This window comes from Felis catus, chromosome B3 (genome assembly GCF_018350175.1).
Source record: "Felis catus isolate Fca126 chromosome B3, F.catus_Fca126_mat1.0, whole genome shotgun sequence".
NCBI classification, from domain to species: domain Eukaryota; kingdom Metazoa; phylum Chordata; class Mammalia; order Carnivora; family Felidae; genus Felis; species Felis catus.
The window spans coordinates 55046388-55064922 of record NC_058373.1 but is presented as its reverse complement, the minus strand read 5'-3'; the positions used below and the strand labels follow the sequence as shown (position 1 = coordinate 55064922).

The following is an 18535-nucleotide window of genomic DNA, read 5'->3' as shown; positions in this document are numbered from 1 at the left end:
AAAGACTATAACTCACAGAAGAACATACACTGCATGATTCTACACAGATGAGATATCTCAAACAGTCAAACTCATAGAAACAGAGAGAATGGTCATTGACAGGAGGAAGAAATGGGGAGTTGCTGTTCAACGGGTATACAATTTTAGTTATGCAAGATGATTAAGTACTAGACATCTGCTGTAGAACCTTGTGCCTATAGTTAACAATACTGTATTGTGCACTTAAAAAACTGTTCATAGATCTCATGTTAAATGTCCATACCACAATAAGAAAAAAGGACTACAAAGCAACTATTATAAATTTGTTTAAAAACTTAAAGGGAACAATGATTAAAGACTTAAAAGGAAATATGACAGGGGCACCTGGGAGGCTCAGTCGGTTAAGCGTCCGACTTTGGCTCAGGTCATGATCTCTCGGTTTTGTAAGTTCAAGCCCTGTATGGGGCTCTGTGCTGACAACTCAGAGCCTGGAGCCTGCTTCGGATTCTGTGTCTCCCTCTCTCTCTGCCCCTTCCCCACTTGTGCTCTGTCTCTCTATCAAAAATAAATAAAATGTTAAAAAAAATTTTAAAGGAAATAAATATGACAGTAAATCAACAGAGAATCTCAAAAAAAAAAAAAAAAAAACCCAGCTCTTATTAAAAAGAATCTATGAGAATTCTAGAGTCAAAAACAGTAACTGAAAATTCCTAGACAGGAATTTTTTATCCAATTTAAAACATAAGATAATAACAATTGAAGAAATATGTACAGAGCCTCCAAGACCTGTGGCACAGCACCAAGGGTATCAATATACCTAAGAACCCCAGAAAGGGGCAGAGAAAATAATAAAAAGAACAATGATTAAAAAAAACCCTAATTTGAAAGGACTCAAATCATTCAGAGTTTATTCTCCAACAAATAAATTAAAAATAAGCAAATAAATTCAGAAAATGTGTGGAAACACAAATTCCACAAATTCCCAATGTGTGGAAACAAAGTGGCACATTCCTAAATAACCCATAGTTTCAAAAAAGAAGAAATTAGAAAATATTTTGACTAAATGAAAACAAAAACACAACATATCAAAATTTATGAGGTACAGCTTAAGCAGTGCTTAGAGGGAAATTCAGAAGTTGAAATATCTATATTAGAAAAGTAAGGTTTCACATCAATAATCTAAGTTTCCACTTTAACAGTAGACAAAGAATAAATTAAATCTACAGCAAGCAGTAGGAAGGAAACAAAGATCAGAGGGGAAAGAAATCAATGGAATAGGAAACAGAAAATAAGAAAATCAAAGAAACCAAAAGTTTTTTGGGAAAAATAATCAACAAAATTGGTAAACCTATAGCTAAGCAAAGAAAAAAAGAAAGGTGACATAGAACACCAAAACAGTGATGAAAGAGGCGACATCGACAACAACCCAAATTAAAAGGATTATAGAAGAACCAATTTTACACAATTTTTTTTTTCCAGAAAACCGGGGGAAAAATAACTTCCCCACTCATTTACTGAGACCATTATTACCCTTTGACCAAAGCAAGACAAAAATATCACAAGAAAACTAGAGACAAATATCCCATGTGAGATTTCACATGAAAATCCTTAAGTCACTATTAGCAAATAAAATCCAGAAACATATAAAACAGATTAAGCACCACGAAGAAGTAGGACATCTATGAGGCTCCAACGCCCTCTATATTCTGACATCACCCTTCAGATTAATGTAAATTAACAGTCGTAGCTTGGTTGTGTAGTCCCTTCATTTGCATACTAATCAATACAAACCTTCATTGGTGGTTGTGTGTAGAGGGTATAAGATAACCTAATCCTATTGAAATTATGGACGTCAAAAAGTTTAAGGATACCATGAAAGAAGCAGAAACCAAGCAGATTTCCAATTCCAACCTTGATGTTGAGAATGGAGATGTGTGACAATGATTTAAAACCAAGATGGGGGCGCCTGGGTGGCTCAGTCGGTTAAACGTCCAACTTCGGCTCAGGTCATGATCTCGCGGTCTGTGAGTTCAAGCCCGGCATTGGGCTCCGTGCTGACAGCTCAGAGCCTGGAGCCTGTTTCAGATTCTGTGTCTCCCTCTCTCTGACCCTCCCCTGTTCATGCTCTCTCTCTGTCTCAAAAATAAATAAACGTTAAAAAAATTTTTGTAAAACCAAGATGAAAAGGTAGGTAAGCAATGAGCTAGATTTTCAGTTCAATTATATCCAGAGTTTAAAACTATCAATCACCAAACAAATCTACATGAAACATGGTTTAGGGGTTTTCCCAGAACGAGAAAGGAGACACCCCAACTGTTGGAAAAACGGCACTGGGTCTCCAGGAACACAAGTGAGACTTTGAATAGATGGTGTGTTCCTTCCTCCAGCTGTTAACACAAGCTCTGAAAACCAGGATTAATTTGGAGGCTTATCTATATCTGGTCAGCAATTCAGGTGACAGTGCTTTTCAACCCTGTGGAAGGTTCACTTCTAGGCTCTTGCTTTTAGAGATGGTTATAAGCAGGAAGATGATAAACCTTGCCATCCATCCATCCAACCACTACCCAACTTAGTCTGGTTAAAAAAAAAAATGCACGCAATCAACCCACAAACACAGTCCAGAATACAGTTCAGGGTAAGAGATATGAAGGAAAGCTATAATAAATGTTTTCAAGACGTACTTGCATTCACTGAAAACTTGCATATCCATCTCTAGGAATCTGAAAAAAAAAATTCATATAGAAACAAAAGTATTTAGGTGGTCATTCATTTCTGCATAGTTTAGTATTACAAGCTTAATTATAACCATTTACACATTCAATGCAATCCCTATCGAAATAACATCGGAATTCTTCACAGAACTAGAACAACCAACCCTAAAATTTGTGTGGAACCAGAAAAAAACCCAAATAGCCAAAGTAATGTTGAAAAAGAAAACCAAAGCTGGAGCCATCACAATTCAGGACTTTAAGCTATTACAAAGCTTTAATCAAGACAGTATGGTCCTGGCACAAAAACAGAAACATAGATCAATAGAACAGAAAAAAGAAACCAGGAATGGACACACAAATGTATAGCCAACTAATCTTTGACAAAGCAGCAAAGAATATCCAATGGAAAAAAAGACAGTCTCTTCAGCAAATGGTGCTGGGAAAACTGGACAGCGACATGCAGAAGAATGAAACTGGACCACTTTTTTACACCATACACAAAAATAAATTCAAAATGGATAAAGACCTAAATGTGAGACAGGAAACCTTCAAAATCCTAGAGGAGAAAACAGGCAGCAACCTCTTTGACCTCAGCTGCTGCAACTTCCTACTAGACGTCTCTCTGGAGGCAAGGGAAATAAAAACAAAAGTGAACTATTGGGACCTCATTAAGATAAAAAGCTTCCACACAGTGAAGGAAACAATCAACAAAACTAAAAGGCAACTGACAGAAAGGGAGAAGTTATTTGCAAATTACACATTGGATAAAGGGTTAGTATCCAAAACCTATAAATAACTTATCAAAATCAACACCCAAAAAACAAATAATCCTGTGAAGAAATAGGCAAAAGACATGAATAGACACTTTTCCAAAGAAGACATCCAGATGGCTAACAGACACATGAAAAGATGCTCAACGTCACTCATCATCAGAAAAATACAAATTAAAACCACGAGATACCACCTTACACCTCGGAATGGCTAAAATTAACAACTCAGGCAAAAATAGATGCTGGTGAGGATGCAGAGAAAGGGGAACCCTTTTGCAGTGTTGGTGGGAATGCAAACTGGTGCAGCCACTCTGGAAAACAGTAGGGAGGTTCTTCAAAAAATTAATAATAGAATTACCCTATGACCCAGCAATTGCACTACTAGGTATTTTTCCAGGGATACAAAAATGCTGATTCAAAGGCACACATGCACCCCAATGATTATAGCAGCACTATCAACAAGAGACAAATTATGGAAACAGCCCAAATGTCCATCGACTGACAAATGGATAAAGAAGAGGTAGTGTGTACATACATATACACACACATATAATGGGATACTATTCAACAATCAATAAGAATGAAATCTTGCCATTTGCAACAACATGGATGGAACAACAGTGTATTATACTAAGCGAAATAAGTCAGTCAGAGCAAAGACAAATATATGATTTCACTCATATGTAGAATTTAAGAAACACGACAGATAAACACAGGGAAAAGGAAGGAAAAATAAGATAAAAACAGAGAGGGAGGCAAACCATAAGAGAGTCTTAAATACAGAGAACAAACTGAGGGTTGTTGGAGGGGGGGCGGATGGGGGGACGGGCTAAATGGGTGATGGTCATTGAGAAGGGCGCTTGTTGGGATGAGCACTGGGTGTTGTATGTAAATGATGAATCACTGCGTTCTACTCCTGAAACCAATACCACACTGAACATTAACTAACTTGAATTTAAATAAATTAAAAAAATATTATAACTTTCTGCCCACAGCATTAATAAGTTAGCCAATTCTGTACTATAAATGAACATAAAAATCTAAAACTTTGAAATTTTTTGCTAGAAGACGATGTTTATTTTGATTTTTAAAATGTAATATTTCAGATGAAAGAAAGGCTGTAAAACCATAAAAGACAAAGACAGTCTCTGGCTGTCACAGGAGATTTGAAGTAATGCAAATGTCAGCTAAAAAAAAATTCAGATTAATATTTTAAATAATGAAACCAGGACACAATTATATTTTGTGGCAATTCTTGAAATACTTCTTTTCCACTAACTGCAAGCAAGGATCAAAATTTGGAGTAGCTATTTCCACTCAAAAGCATGTTGAGTAGATCTACAGCTCCATTAAATGTGGCTCATTACAAACATTAAATTTGGTTGGCCATACATACAAATCATCCAAATCATCCAGGTTCATATCTTATTCTGGGTGAATTTCAAACATGCCAATATAACGTTTCTATAATTACAAAAGAATCCGTGACAATTCTATAGACCATATGCAAGTTTATTTAAATAATGTAACATTGCACAGAAAGCTAATTTGTAAGTATAAAAATAGATGGTTTGGCAACCACATATAAAGCACCACACAGAAGCAGATTACACATACATCATCAGGCCTTTGGAAGATTGAGGCACCATTAATATCTCAAGTAATTTTATAAGAATACTTTGCTCATATGATAGATGTTATTAAAACATCTCAAAATAGATAGAGCCCACAATTTTTCCAGTACGAAGTCTTCCCTTCCAGTTTTCTTGTCAATATGTCAATGATTCTTCTTAAATACTGTACAACAGTTAGTCCAAATTGACAAAGGGGCTATCAAAACCACTATCTTGTTGGCTAGACAGAGGAGCAATCAATTTTCTCAAAGGCTGCCGACACACTGATGAAGGTGCTGTACTGCTCAGTTTTTGGAAATCTGACTTTACTAGATCAGCCTTATGATGAGGGGTGTGTCTCAGAGTCATATTGATCTCTGGCTGGGAACACAGGGTTTCTTCTGACAGGTCTGAAGTGTGACCACTCTGACGTTTCACTGGTTGACAAATCATACCATTTTTCTCTGTATCTGAAAGACAACCGGCTGCTGACGAGTGTTGGAAATTAACAGATTCAGCTGGTATATCCAGAGTTTCTTGTGGTCTACCATGTAAAAATGACACTTCGTGACTGTCGCAGGGCAAAGTGGCACTGTTGGAACGCCAGCCCACGGAGTCATCAAAGTCCCCTCCATCCTTTACTGGAGTTTCCCAAACACCCAAACGTTGACTTTTCTCAGATGCAGCATTTTCACTTTCCATTAGTGGATTGCACTTGTATACTTTTAAACCGAGTCTTTCATTAGGACCTCGAAAAGTTGTATGTGTGGATCCAGATTCGGAAAGACTAGGGGTGTACCTAGGTGATGATTTACTTCCGAAGGATCCAAGAAAGGGGTATGCAGCTGAATGCTGAAGTGATTCAGAGCCAGTATCACTGCGGTCTTTCTTCTTGTGCAAAACAAAGCCTTTTTCACCTTCATATGGAACAAACTCAGGAGAAACATCATTTGGCAAAATGTCTAGATGTTTGTAAGTGTTTCCCCCAAACTGAGAGTCTGATTGTGACTCTTTGGAACCCATGTGCTTTACATCGCCATGCTCTGCATCCGCTAACCGCCGTCGTAGGTTACAAGCAGCCCTTCTCTTAGGAACTTGGTCACATATACTCCTGGGAATACTTTGTATACTGTTTGATTTGCTTTCAGTATGATGCCCTGTATTCTGATTCACATCATTTCCTTTTGATTTTTCAACTCCCGTCATCATCTCCGAAGTCAGAGGTACTACTACTACATACGAGGGAACAAAATTAGGCGAAAACAATATTAGGATAAAGTTAACATTGAAAGGGGAGGAAAAAATTATGTTTTCATGTATTTCCAAAGAATGTATGTATTTTCATCAAAGAAAATACATCAATGCCGGACATTTAAAAATACTGTTTTACAAATCCGCATTGAATAAAGTTAGGTAGTTGTTATTGAAATCTGACATTATTGTTATGCATCTGATCTATTATTTCCTGCAACAGATATTCTAGCATTTCAGGGGCCAACTGCAAGTTTCCAATTCTGTTCTGATGAAGAAATTTTGCTAGAAGAAACCCCAACACTCAACAACTACATAAGCATACCACCCTCCTGCCCCCCCCCACGTCCCCCACCCCCCCTTTCCCCCAGCACACACACACTAGCTAAGACACTAAATCTGACCAGAGGCAAAGCAGCCACATAGCATAAAATCAGAGGCATATCTCAGAAAAGTGTACCTTGGTCCCTACAGCATGGAAAGGGTTTGCTTCCACTGGGGACATTCACACAATTGCCCCAAATCATTAATACCCAAGGTTCACATCACCATTCTCGAATTTACACAAACAATCTTTGTGTTTTGAAGAATGACTACCAATATCAGACTTGTGAATTTTTGAACAATCTCTGCTTCAAGCTTTCCAGAAGTTCAAAAACCCCATTTCCCCACAGATAGGTTCAAAATCTCCCAGTGTGACTGGAAATTTATCAATTTTTTCACCCATTTCCATCAGCTTTTGCTTTATATATTCTAAAGCTATTTTATCATGAGCAGAAAGAACCCATTTGTAGGTTCTTGGGAGTCTTCTTTACCATTATCAACTGTCACTTTAATCCCTCTCAATGTGAACTATAATGTCCTTAATATTGTATTTAACTCTATAATTTATCTACTACCAACATATCACTGCTTGGCTAATTAGTCTCCATTCCTTCATTTTGAATTTTTGATGTTGTTCTCATAGAGAGAACATATGTCTGGATTTTTAAAAAATGAAAATTATGGTCTTTTAATAAGTGAGTTTAAACTATTCACCTTTAGGGTGATTACTGATGTTTTACGCTACAGTAAGTTTCTATTTACCAAAGCTTTCTAGTTGTATTTTGCCTCTTTTGTGATTTTGTTAGATTGAAAACCTTTTATTCTGAGTTTTTCCCCTACTACCTTGAAAGGTATATATTCTATTTCTCTATTGGTTAGCCTTAAATTTTAATACACATACTTAAACTTGTATTTTTCTAGCAATGGCTGGCGTTAACAGTAACTATATCTTTTCCTTAAAAATAGTAAACTTCTTAGCATATTATACAATATGCTCTTACATCCTTCTGAGAATACTATCTCACATTCTCTCAGACGCTTTAGTTTGTTCTGTTAATTCTGTCTCCAAAGGCATAAGTTCTGTTGGGTTTTTTGCCTTGTCTTCTTTTGAGTTAGGTGTCTTATCATGGTGCTGGCTTTCTATAGATATTTGGTGATTCTTTGTTGAATGCTTATCTTTAAAAAAATTTTTTTTAACGTTTATTTATTTTTGAGAGAGAGAGAGAGAGAGAGAGAGAGCGAGCGAGCATGCACAGGGGAGGGGCAGAGAGAGAGACACACACATAGAATCTGAAGCAGGCTCCAGGCTCTGAGCTGGGCTCAGCACAGAGCCCAATGCAGGGCTCGAACCCGCAAACTGTGAGATCATGACCTGAGCCAAAGTCGGGTGCTCAACCAACTGAGCCACCCAGGCTCCCCTGAATGCTTGCTTATCTTTTAGATGTTCTGAGTATGGCATCTGCTTGTTTAAAATAGTTGAGAGTGTAGTAGAAGGAAGAAGCTGCAGGGTAGAAAAACCTAATAGCTTGGTACTTGGGGCATGTGGACTGTAAGTTCCTCCTTAGTATAACTAGCCATCTAGAGCCTTGCCCTGTTCTGAGACTCTGTTCCTGCTGCCCTTACTCTAGCCCAATACTGGGGTTGGAAAAGGGAAAGGAGAAGGATGATAAAGAGGGTGACCTCACCTGGTTACTGTTACTCTAGAACACCAACTCATTACCTCACTGGGATCCCCGAGGCATACTACTTCTCCTGCAACATACTGCCTTCGTATGTGACACAGTTTTGCTATTGGTCCTGCCTGTAGCTCTCCTCTTCTGACAGTTTTGAATTGAGGTTTCCATCTTCAGGCTTATACAGATTTCTTTCTTTCAGAGATTTCTCAGAGCCTCTGGTCCATCGATTATTTAACTTTTTATTTTTTAATTATTTATGTATTTTTAAAAATGGAAGTACAGTTGCCATGCGATGTTATGTTAGTCTCAGGCATATAGCATAGTGATTCAACACTTCTATGAACATGCACTGCTCACTGTGGTAAGTGTGATTACAATCTATCACCATACAAAGTTATTATAATAGTCTCGACTATATTCCTTATCCTGTACTTTATATCCCTGTGACTTGCTTATTTTATAACTGGAAGCTTGTACCTCTTAATCTCCTACACCAGTTTCACCCATCCCCCACCTCTTCCCCTCCGGCAAACATCAGTTTGTTCTCTGTATTTGTGAGACTGTTATTGTTTGTGTATGTGTTTGTTTTGCTTTTTAGAATCCACATATAAGTGAAATCATGTATTACTTGTCTTCCTGACTTATTTCACTTACAATACTCTTTAGATCCATTCATGTTGTCACAAATGGGAAGATTTCATTTTTTTATGGCTAACATTTCTATGTATGTGTGTGTGTGCGTATCAAGTCTTCTCTGTCCATTCATCTAGATGGACACTTAAGTTGCTTCCATATCTTGGCTATTATAAATAATACTGCAATAAACATAGGGGTGCATATATCTTTTCAAATTGGTGTTTTTGTATTTTGGGGGGTAAAAACCCAGTTGTGCAATTACTAGATTGTAAGGTAGTTCTATTTTTAATTTTTTGAAGAACCTCTATACTGTTTTCCACAGTGGCTGCACCAATTTGCATTACCACCAACAGTGCAAGAGGGTTCCTTTTTCTCTACATCCTCACCAACGCTTGTTGTTTCTTGTGTTTTTGGTTTCAGTCGTTCTGACAGGTATAAGGTGATATCTCATTGTAGTTTTTTTAAAAAATGTTTATTTATTTAGTTTAAGATGGTGGGGGGGAGCTTGAGTTGGGGAGGGGCAGAGAGAGACGGAGAGAGAATTCCAAGCAGGCTCCATGCTGCCAGAGGACAGCCCAACATGGGGCTCAATGTCATGAACCATGAGATCATGACTGGAGCCAAAACCGACTGAGCCACCCAAGCAACCCATCATTGTAGTCTTGATTTGTGTTTCCCTGATGATGAGTGATGTCGAGCATCTTTTCATGTGTCCCTTGGCCATCTGTACATCTTCTTTGGAGAAATGTCTGTTCATGTCTTCTGCCTATTTTTTAATTGGATTATTTGCAGTGTGGGTATTGAGTTGTACAAGTTCTTTATATTTATTTTGGATATCCCCTTACCAGATGTATCATTTACAAATATCTTCTACCATTCAGGAGGTTGCCTTTTTGTTTTGTTAATTGTTTCCTTTGCTGTGCAGAAACTTATTTGTTTCAATGTAGTCCCAATAACTTATTTTTGCTTTCGTTTTACTTGGCTGAGAAGACATCCAGAAAAAAAGTCGCTAGGGCCAATCTCCATGAGGTTATTGTTTATGTTTTCCTTTGGGAGTTTTATGGTTTGAGGTCTTACTTTTATTTAGGTCTTTAATACGTTTTATTTTTGTATTAAGAAAATGTTTAAGAAAGTGATACGGTTTCATTCTTTTGCATGTAGCTATGCAGTTTTCCCATCATTAAGGAGACTGTCTTGGGGCATCTGGTTGGCTCAGTCAGTTAAGCATCTAACTCTGGATTTCAGCTCAGGTCATGATCTCACAGTTCGGGAGATCAAGCCTCATGTAGGATACTGTGCCAACAGCGTGGAGCTTGCTTGGGATTCTCTCTCCCTCTCTCTTTGCCCTTTTCCCACCCTCTCTCTCTCTTTCAAAATAAACATTTACAGAAAAAAGAGAGACAGTCTTTTCCTCATTGCATATTCTTGCCTCCTCTGTCATAGATCAACTGACCATATAACCATGACTTTATTTCTGTACTCTCTATCCTCCTCCATTGGTCTATGTATCTGTTTCTGTGCCTGTACACGCTGTTTGATTACTAAAACTTTGTGGTATAGCTTGAAGTCTGGAATTGTGATACATCCAGCTTTGCTCTTCTTTCTCAAGATTGCTCAACCCTGCTATTCAGGGTCTTTAGTAGTTCCATACAAATTTGAGGATTATTTGTCCTAATTCTGGGAAAAATACTTTGACACCTTGTTTGGGATTGCACTGAATTGCTAGACTGCTTTGAGTAGTATGGGCATTTTAACAATATTAATTTTTCCAATCCATGAGCATGATATATCCTCCCATTCCTTTATGTTATTTCCAATTTCTTTCATCCATGTCTTAAAGTCTCCAGAGTATAGGTCTTTTACCTCCTTCATTAAATTTATTCCTAGGTATTTCATTCTATTTGATGCAATTATATTTGTATCATTATATTTTCATTCTATTTGATGCAATTTATTCCTAGGTATTTCATTCTATTTGATGCAATGGGATTATTTTCTTAATTTCTCTTTCTGATACTTTATTAGTCTATACAGACACAACAGATTTCTGTAATTTTATATCCTGCAACATTACTGAATTCATTTATTAATTCTGGTTGTTTTTTGGTGGTGTCTTTAGGGTCTTCTATGTATTGTATCATGTCATCTGCAAAAAGTGACAGTTTTGCTTCTTCCCTACCAATTTGGATGCTTTTTGTTTCTTTTTCTTGTCTGACTGCTGTGGCTAGGACTTCCAGTACTATGTTGAATAAAGTGGTGAGAGTATAAACATCTTTGTCTTGTTACTGATATTAGGGAAAAAGCTTTCACTTTTTCCCCACTGAGTATGATGTCAGCTGTGGGTGTGTCATGTTGGTCTATATTATGTTGAGGTGTAATCCGTCTTAACCCACTTTGTTGAGAATTTTTATCATAAACAGATGCTGAATTTTATCAAATATTTTTTCTGCATCTATTGAGATGATCGTATGGTTTGTCATCTTCATTTTTTAAATGTGGTGTATCATGTAGATTGATTTGTGGATAATGAACCATCCTTGCATGCCCAGAGTAAATCCCACTTGATCATGGTGAATGACCTTTTTCATGTGCTGTTGAAATTAGTTTGCTAATACTTTGTCAAGGATTTTTACATCTATATTCATCAGAGATACTGGCCCGTAGTTTTCTATTTTTTATAGTATCTTTTTCTGGGTTGGTATCAAGGTAATGCTGGCCTTATAGAAATGAATTTGGAAGTTTTCCTTTCTCTTGTATTTTTCGGAATAGTTTGAGGACAGGCATTAATCCTTCTTTAAATGTTCGGTAGCATTCACTTGTGAATCAATCTAGTTGTGGACTTGTGTTTGTTGGAAGTTTTATACTTACTCATTCAATTTTGTTACTAGTAATTGGTCTATTCAGATTTTCTATTTCTTCCTAATTCAGTCTTATAAGATTGTATGTTTCTAGAAATTTATCCCTTTGTTCTAAGTTGTCCAATTTGTTGGCATACAATTTTTCATAGTAGTCTTTTATATTCCTCCGTATTTCTGTGGTGTCAGTTGCTACTTCTCTTTCATTTCTAGTTTTGAGTCCTATCTTTTTTTCTTGATGAGTCTGGCTAAAAGTTTATCAATTTTAGGTTTTTAACAGACCAGCTCTTGGTTTTGTTGATCTCTCTTACTTTTTTTTTTTTAGTCTCTCATTTATTTCTGTTCTGATCTTTATCATTTTCTCCCTTCTACTAACTTTTTAAAAATAGTTTCTAGCATTTCTAGGAATGGACGTAACAATAGAAAGCTGATGGATATGTTCAGTCTGTCTACTTGAGCTGGAAATTCTATACTCTTTTTTGAAAGTTTCCAGTTTAAGTAAAACACAGCTACAACTTTATAAATTAACTCACTCCTTACATTCCTTACTCTTTTTCATACTAAAAATATTAAATATCTAAGAGGCAAGGGAGAAAAAAACCCTTCAAGTGACTCATTTTGACATACCTGACTGTGTAGTTTTGCTCTGGGATTTATTAGAAATAGGCGTTTCCAGCAATTTTGCCATTGTAGCAAGTTTGCTAGCAGCATTCATAATCTTTTTCTCAGCCCTGTGGGGAATTCCAGAATATTAAATTAATAATAGTTTAAAGGAAAAAATGAGTTTCCTTAGCCCCAGGATTTCTGTTTTCCTATTAGTTCTGCCAATATTTAGGGTAGTACAGACATAAGCCTCTCTTAACCCCTAATGGCTGATCATGGAGAAATAGTTAATTTTGTGGTTAAGGAAAATGTTTAGAAAATGACAACACGATGTCTTGGTAGGCTCAGGACACGCTATTTGTTTAGACTGAACTTACCCTTCCTGTTTTCCATTATCCTGCAAAATCTGTTGGAGGCAAGTCAAGTAATACTTGCGCATCTTTCGGGCAGTTTCTTGACGTTCTCGCAATACCTCTGCTTTTACCATTTCCGCAGCTCTTTCTTTACTCTCTTGAATATAACGAAGCATATCACCTAGAGGGGCGGTGGGGTAGGGAGTTGGTGTGAGACAGGAATCCCCACAAAAATGCAAGTTTACTATCAGTTTTTCACAAATAGGGGCGGCAAACTTCAGATCAGTTTTCTGGGAGATGAAGTGCCTAGAGGTATAAACATCATACTTTTCCACAATCATTAAAATGGAATGTTTCAGATCACTATTTTGGGAGACTCAGAGGAGAAATAATCTACAAGTCCTTTTAGAATGAAGATAGCCACATATGGTAAGGAAATAGCATATTCCCTAGGAAAACTCTGTCATATTCTAAAACACTAAGGCAAGAAAATAAGTATTAGATACAGAAACTTACACATTTCAATTATGTATAACGTGTCTGATTAAGAGAGGAAAAATAAATACACAAAAAGGGTGAGGAAGGAAGGAAGGAAGAACCAGACACAGAAGGACAGAAGGAGGCAATATGAACCAGAGAGACTCAGATTCCTATCACTTATGCTCTGAAAAATCCATTTTTCAATATTATTCAATTCTTTAGGCAGCAGTTAAAAGTATCTAAGTAAATATAATACTACAATCCATGAGAGATATGTATAAAATGCCAGGGAGAAGGATGAGCCTTATATCGCCTTCTGGAATTTACATTTAAAAATAATTCACTGCTTGCAAGTTTTCTTTTTAATATTGGATTGAGACTACCATTACTTAAGGTTAACATTTTTTTTTTTTTTATTAAATCTAGGGCTACATCCTACCTCTAGAATATATCACCATTCCTATTATATTAAAGATTCAATTCATAGAGGAATTTCCCTCAATATCAGTAAGCTCTTCCTGAAGTTAGACGCTCTATGCAAAAAATACTAACTGGAAGGCTCTTTCTCATTATTTGAAGTGGGACAAATTAAAATGGAATATATGTCAACACAAAACCTCCAACCAATGTCTAAAATATTAAACAAATACATATACATACAAGTTAGCACATGAGTATGAAAAAAAAACGCTTAAAATTTCACTTCCCAACTGATACAATTGTTAATAAAAAGTTGCTTTGTTTGTATTTGTAGTAATATGGCCTCTGTTGGCACTGGCAACAATTGAGAAGCAAATTCTCTTTATTGACACTAAGTGGGCTTTTCCAAACATCCAAACATGATGCTGATGATCTACCAATTACATCTGGAACTTAAGACCTTTCCCATTCATTCTGTTAAAAATAAATGCAATTTGGGGGCATCTGGGTGGCTCAGTCAGTTGAGCATCTGACTTTGGTTCAGGTCATGATCTCACAGTTTGTGGGTTTGAGCCCCGCATCGAGCTCTGTGCTGACAGCTCAGAGCCTGGAGCCTACTTTGGAGTCTGTGTCTCCTGCTCTCTCTGCCCCTCTCCCACTCGTGCTCTGTCTCTCAAAAATGAATAAACATTAAAAAACATTTTAAAAAAATAAATGCAATTTTAAGAGGTAAACATAGAGTTCTCCTGTATCAACACTGGTTACTGTTCTGGGACATACATGGAATCTATGCAATATTGTTTGTAATTAAAAACCAGGAGATATTCTACTGAGAAAACATAAACGAGAGAAATGCTCTGCCAGGTATGCTGCATCACCTCTTACTGCAAAGGACTTGATGAACAAATTTATATGTATTATTTAATCCACTATAAAAATAATGACAAACAACAGAACAATGCCTAACTAGTATGGTCTTTACAAAGACAAATATAATATGATCTCACTCATACGTGGAATTTGAGAAACTCAACAGATGAACATCGGGGAAGGGAAGAAAAAATAAGATAAAAACAGAGAGGGAGGCCAAACATTGAGACTCTTAAATACAGAGAACAAACTGAAGGTTGCTGGAGGGGGGAATAGACGGGGTGGGGGTGGGTTAAATGGGTGATGGGCATTAAGGAAGGCACTTTTTGGGATGAGCACTGGGTGTCAGTTTTAAGAGATGAATCACTGGGTTCTACTCCTGAAGCCAAGACTACACTATATGTTAACTAGCTTGAATATAAATTAAAATAATAATAACACTGGCATTGAACAATATAAAATTAAAAAAAAAAGTTTACAGTAGAAAGTAATACTTGCTAATTTAAAACTCACATGACATTTTGTTTTAGTTATTTAAGTTTTAAGATAATGAAATTTTTAGTTTGACATTAGTGCCCAAAAAAGGAACAGGATAATTAATAATAATTAATGATGTAAAACAACTCTACCCTCATGTCACTTCCAAAAGATACTGGGCAAAATTACCCATTGCTGCATAATTTAGAAAAGGAGTCACTAATCTCTTCTAAAAGCAGGTAAGATCTCAGAACAAAATAATTTGGAAAATTCCCCCAAATTACTAGTACTAGTGAGTAAAAAAATGGTTCAGACAACCTTAAAATCCTGCGACTCCCCTTAGGAACTTACGCTTAATTTTTTTTACAGCTTTAATGTACTGTCCGCGAAGTTCCTCCAAGGCCTTCCCACTGCACAGCAGGCAAGCATTTTCAATGGCCCCTTCTGACAATGACCTAAAAATGAACCAAATATTGCAAACAGAGATTTTAAGTAAAAATATCTATATATTCCAATAACATCCAATTGAGATGTGCTAGAAAAATCATATATGAGGTCTTTATTATATAGTTATTTAAAATAGAAGAAAAACGGAAACAAATGTTATGGTTACTTAAATAAATCATGATAAATCCACATGATGAAAATATATGCAGCAACTGAAAAGCATATTATGGGAGGATATTTTATGACATATGGAAATGTTTATCTTAGGACATTTGGTTAATAAAAGGTTACAAAACAGCTTCCATAATAATCTCTATTTTTAAAACATGCACACGTGTGTACAAAGGGGTTTAAATGATATAAAACAAGAGGCTGACAGAGGGTATCTGCTGAGAATAGGGTTTTGGAAGATTTTCTTTTTTTATACTTCTTGCTATATAACAATGACAAGTATATTCTTGGTATGATATTATTAACATAATTCATATAAAAAATTAAACATACTTAGAAATAAACAATTTCTTTAAAATAGTATAAGTCTGGTGGCTCAGTCAGTTAAGCGTCCGACTTCAGCTCAGGTCATCATCTTACGGTTCGTGGGTTCGGGCCCCACATCAGGCTCTGTGCTGACAGCTCAGAGCCTGGAGCCTGCTTCGGATTCTGTGCCTCCCTCTCTCTCTCTGCCTCTTGCCCGCTCATTCTCTCTCTCTCTCTCTCTTAAAAGTAAATATTTTTTAAAAAGTAATAATAAAATAAATAAAATGAAATAAAAATGGGACTGTATTATAAATATTGTTCTATAACCTGTTTTTTAAATTTAATAATATATTTTGGATATCTTTTTAAATAAATCATTCTTGGGGCATCTGGGTGGCTCAGTCGGTTGAGCGTCCTCCGACTTCGGCTCAGGTCATGATCTCGCGGTTTGTGAGTTCGAGCCCCGCGTTGGGCTCTGTGCTGACAGCTCAGAGCCTGGAGCCTGCTTCGGATTCTGTGTCTCCCTGCCTCTCTGCCCCTTCCCTGCTCATGCTGTCTCCCAAAAACAAATAAATGTTAAAAAAAAAAAAAGTTTCTTTTTTAATGGTAAAAGTCTACCTTGGTGGTGTTCTGCAAAGTGCTCTCAGTTCTTCCAATTTACTCTTCATGTCATTGTTTTCTTCTATTAGTTCTTCAACAACTTTATTATTCTCTTCTAAAAAGGAAAGTTAATAGTGGTCAATCAATCTTTTTTTTCTTCAGTCTTCCTTTCCCTTAAGTTCCCAGAGCAAATGTTTGTAGAGAAGACTGTGGGAATTCCAGCTGCTCCCCACATCACTCATTCCCTGATGAATCCTAATGTCACCACTCCCTGTTCTGGTTCCTCAGTGCTTGAAATCTGGATTCCACCCTCATCTTGCCTGGGTCACACACTGCCCTGGAATAGGTTTCCAACCGTTTCAGATGCATCTGTTTTGTTTCCCAGCTACACTGAAGCCCCCTAGAAACATACCGGGTCTTGTAATTTCACAATCCTTATGCTCCTATACATGAGCATTGAACAAGCACTTCTAGACAAAATAAAAAGAAAGTTGAGCTTAAGTAGGTGCCACTTTCACAATTAATGTAAGATTTTCAATTCTTTAAACTTTTAAAAAGAGGATGAGAGGAAACCGATGGAGTCCACATGGAACGGAGAACAAAACATGAATTTCCGAGTCAGAGAGACATGGGTTTAAATCCTACCTCTGCTCCTTACCAGTTAAATGAGCTTAGGCAAATTACTTAAATTTTCTGAACCTGAGTTTTTTTCATATGGAAAATGGAGATAGTATTACCTACTTTGAAGATAATAGAAATAAAATAAGTGCATCTTATATAAAGCCTGGCAATACCAATGTCTAATAGATATGAACACGGCACACCATGTTTCCTGCCATGCTCCTCTCTCAACACACCCTGTCAATTGAGTAATAAAGTGCTCTATTTCTCCTAGCGATTGACATAACTTGTATGTTTTTAAATCACTTCCTCTTACTCCACCACTTTTCAATAAATGCTACCAACACCATGGAAAGTGGAATTTAAGAAACTGAAAAGAAGCAACCATAGTAGCAAAAACATTATCAACTAATAGATTTACATTAAGACACACATTGAAATCAAACTATCAAGTGACTTAAATTTTGACCCCCAACCCCTTTTATCAGTCCATTGTTTTGAGCTGAGTACCAACTTCTTGGATTATTTCTAAGTCTATAAATTATAGAAGATAGCCTCAAAAAGCACTATGTGGAATAACTAGGATCACAACATACAGTGCTAAACATTATTTATGAATAATAATCTTATCCAGCTGCCTTTGTCATTTTACTAGGTAAAACAAATATTCTTAACTTTCATCAAATTTCACAAGAGCTCCTTAACTCTCCTGGCTTCTACCAAAGACCTAAGCCATCACCATAGGAATTACAGTTGTTAAAATTTTTATCTCAAAATTCTTAAAATCCATTCTTGCCTTAAAGGTAATTATTATCTATCTCTAACAGACTTGGTAAGCAGTAGGCAGAAGTGAAGCGGATGGCTTCTCTTAGTCAACAGTATTCACAGAGCGTGCTATGTTGCCAGGTACTGTGCTAAGTGCTGGGTCAGGACTTGATCCTTGTCACCATCAAGGCTACCCTCCAAAGGACAATACAGACAAAAATTAATTACAAGGATGATGTGATAAATGTTAGAAAAATCATAGATGCTGTGGGTAATGTCTAACAGAAAAAAGCTAACTAGTTAAGTCTGGGGTGGTGAGGAAAGCCTCCCTGAGGAAACAGTGTACTGGGGAGAGAGGAGTAGGAGTTAGCCCGGCAATGTGATCAGGATGGAAAGACAGATGTTTTGGTAAAGGGAGATGAAAACAGATGAGAGAGAAGAGAGATAATGAGAGAATAAGGAGGCTGGGGCAAGATGAGACTAAGGGGCTGGCAGATGCTGAATCATAAAAGGCTTCTTAAACAATGTTAAATAAAATGTTTGTACTTCCTACTGAGGACCAGATGAGCCATGGAAGGACTTCAAACAAAAGAGCTGCATGATTCAA

The 18535-nt window shown here is 36.7% G+C and overlaps 1 protein-coding gene across 18 annotated transcripts in view; it reads right to left on the bottom strand.

The window, feature by feature from the left end:
• CEP152 (centrosomal protein 152) overlaps positions 1–18535 on the bottom strand; it is a 120307-nt gene that overhangs the window by 16375 nt on the left and 85397 nt on the right. For 10 of the 18 annotated variants that reach the window (XM_045059351.1, XM_045059350.1, XM_045059348.1 and 7 more), the window contains 5 exons: positions 16561–16657; positions 15370–15473; positions 12796–12952; positions 12443–12546; positions 4957–6305 (listed from right to left, as the gene is read on the bottom strand). In XM_045059351.1, the coding sequence (XP_044915286.1) occupies positions 5269–6305; positions 12443–12546; positions 12796–12952; positions 15370–15473; positions 16561–16657 (1499 nt within the window). In that variant the 3' untranslated portion in view covers positions 4957–5268. Of the gene's footprint in view, positions 1–2660; positions 2700–4956; positions 6306–12442; positions 12547–12795; positions 12953–15369; positions 15474–16560; positions 16658–18535 lie in introns of those variants that run through there. The other 8 variants (XR_006599260.1, XR_006599258.1, XR_006599257.1 and 5 more) reach the window with 2 other exon arrangements.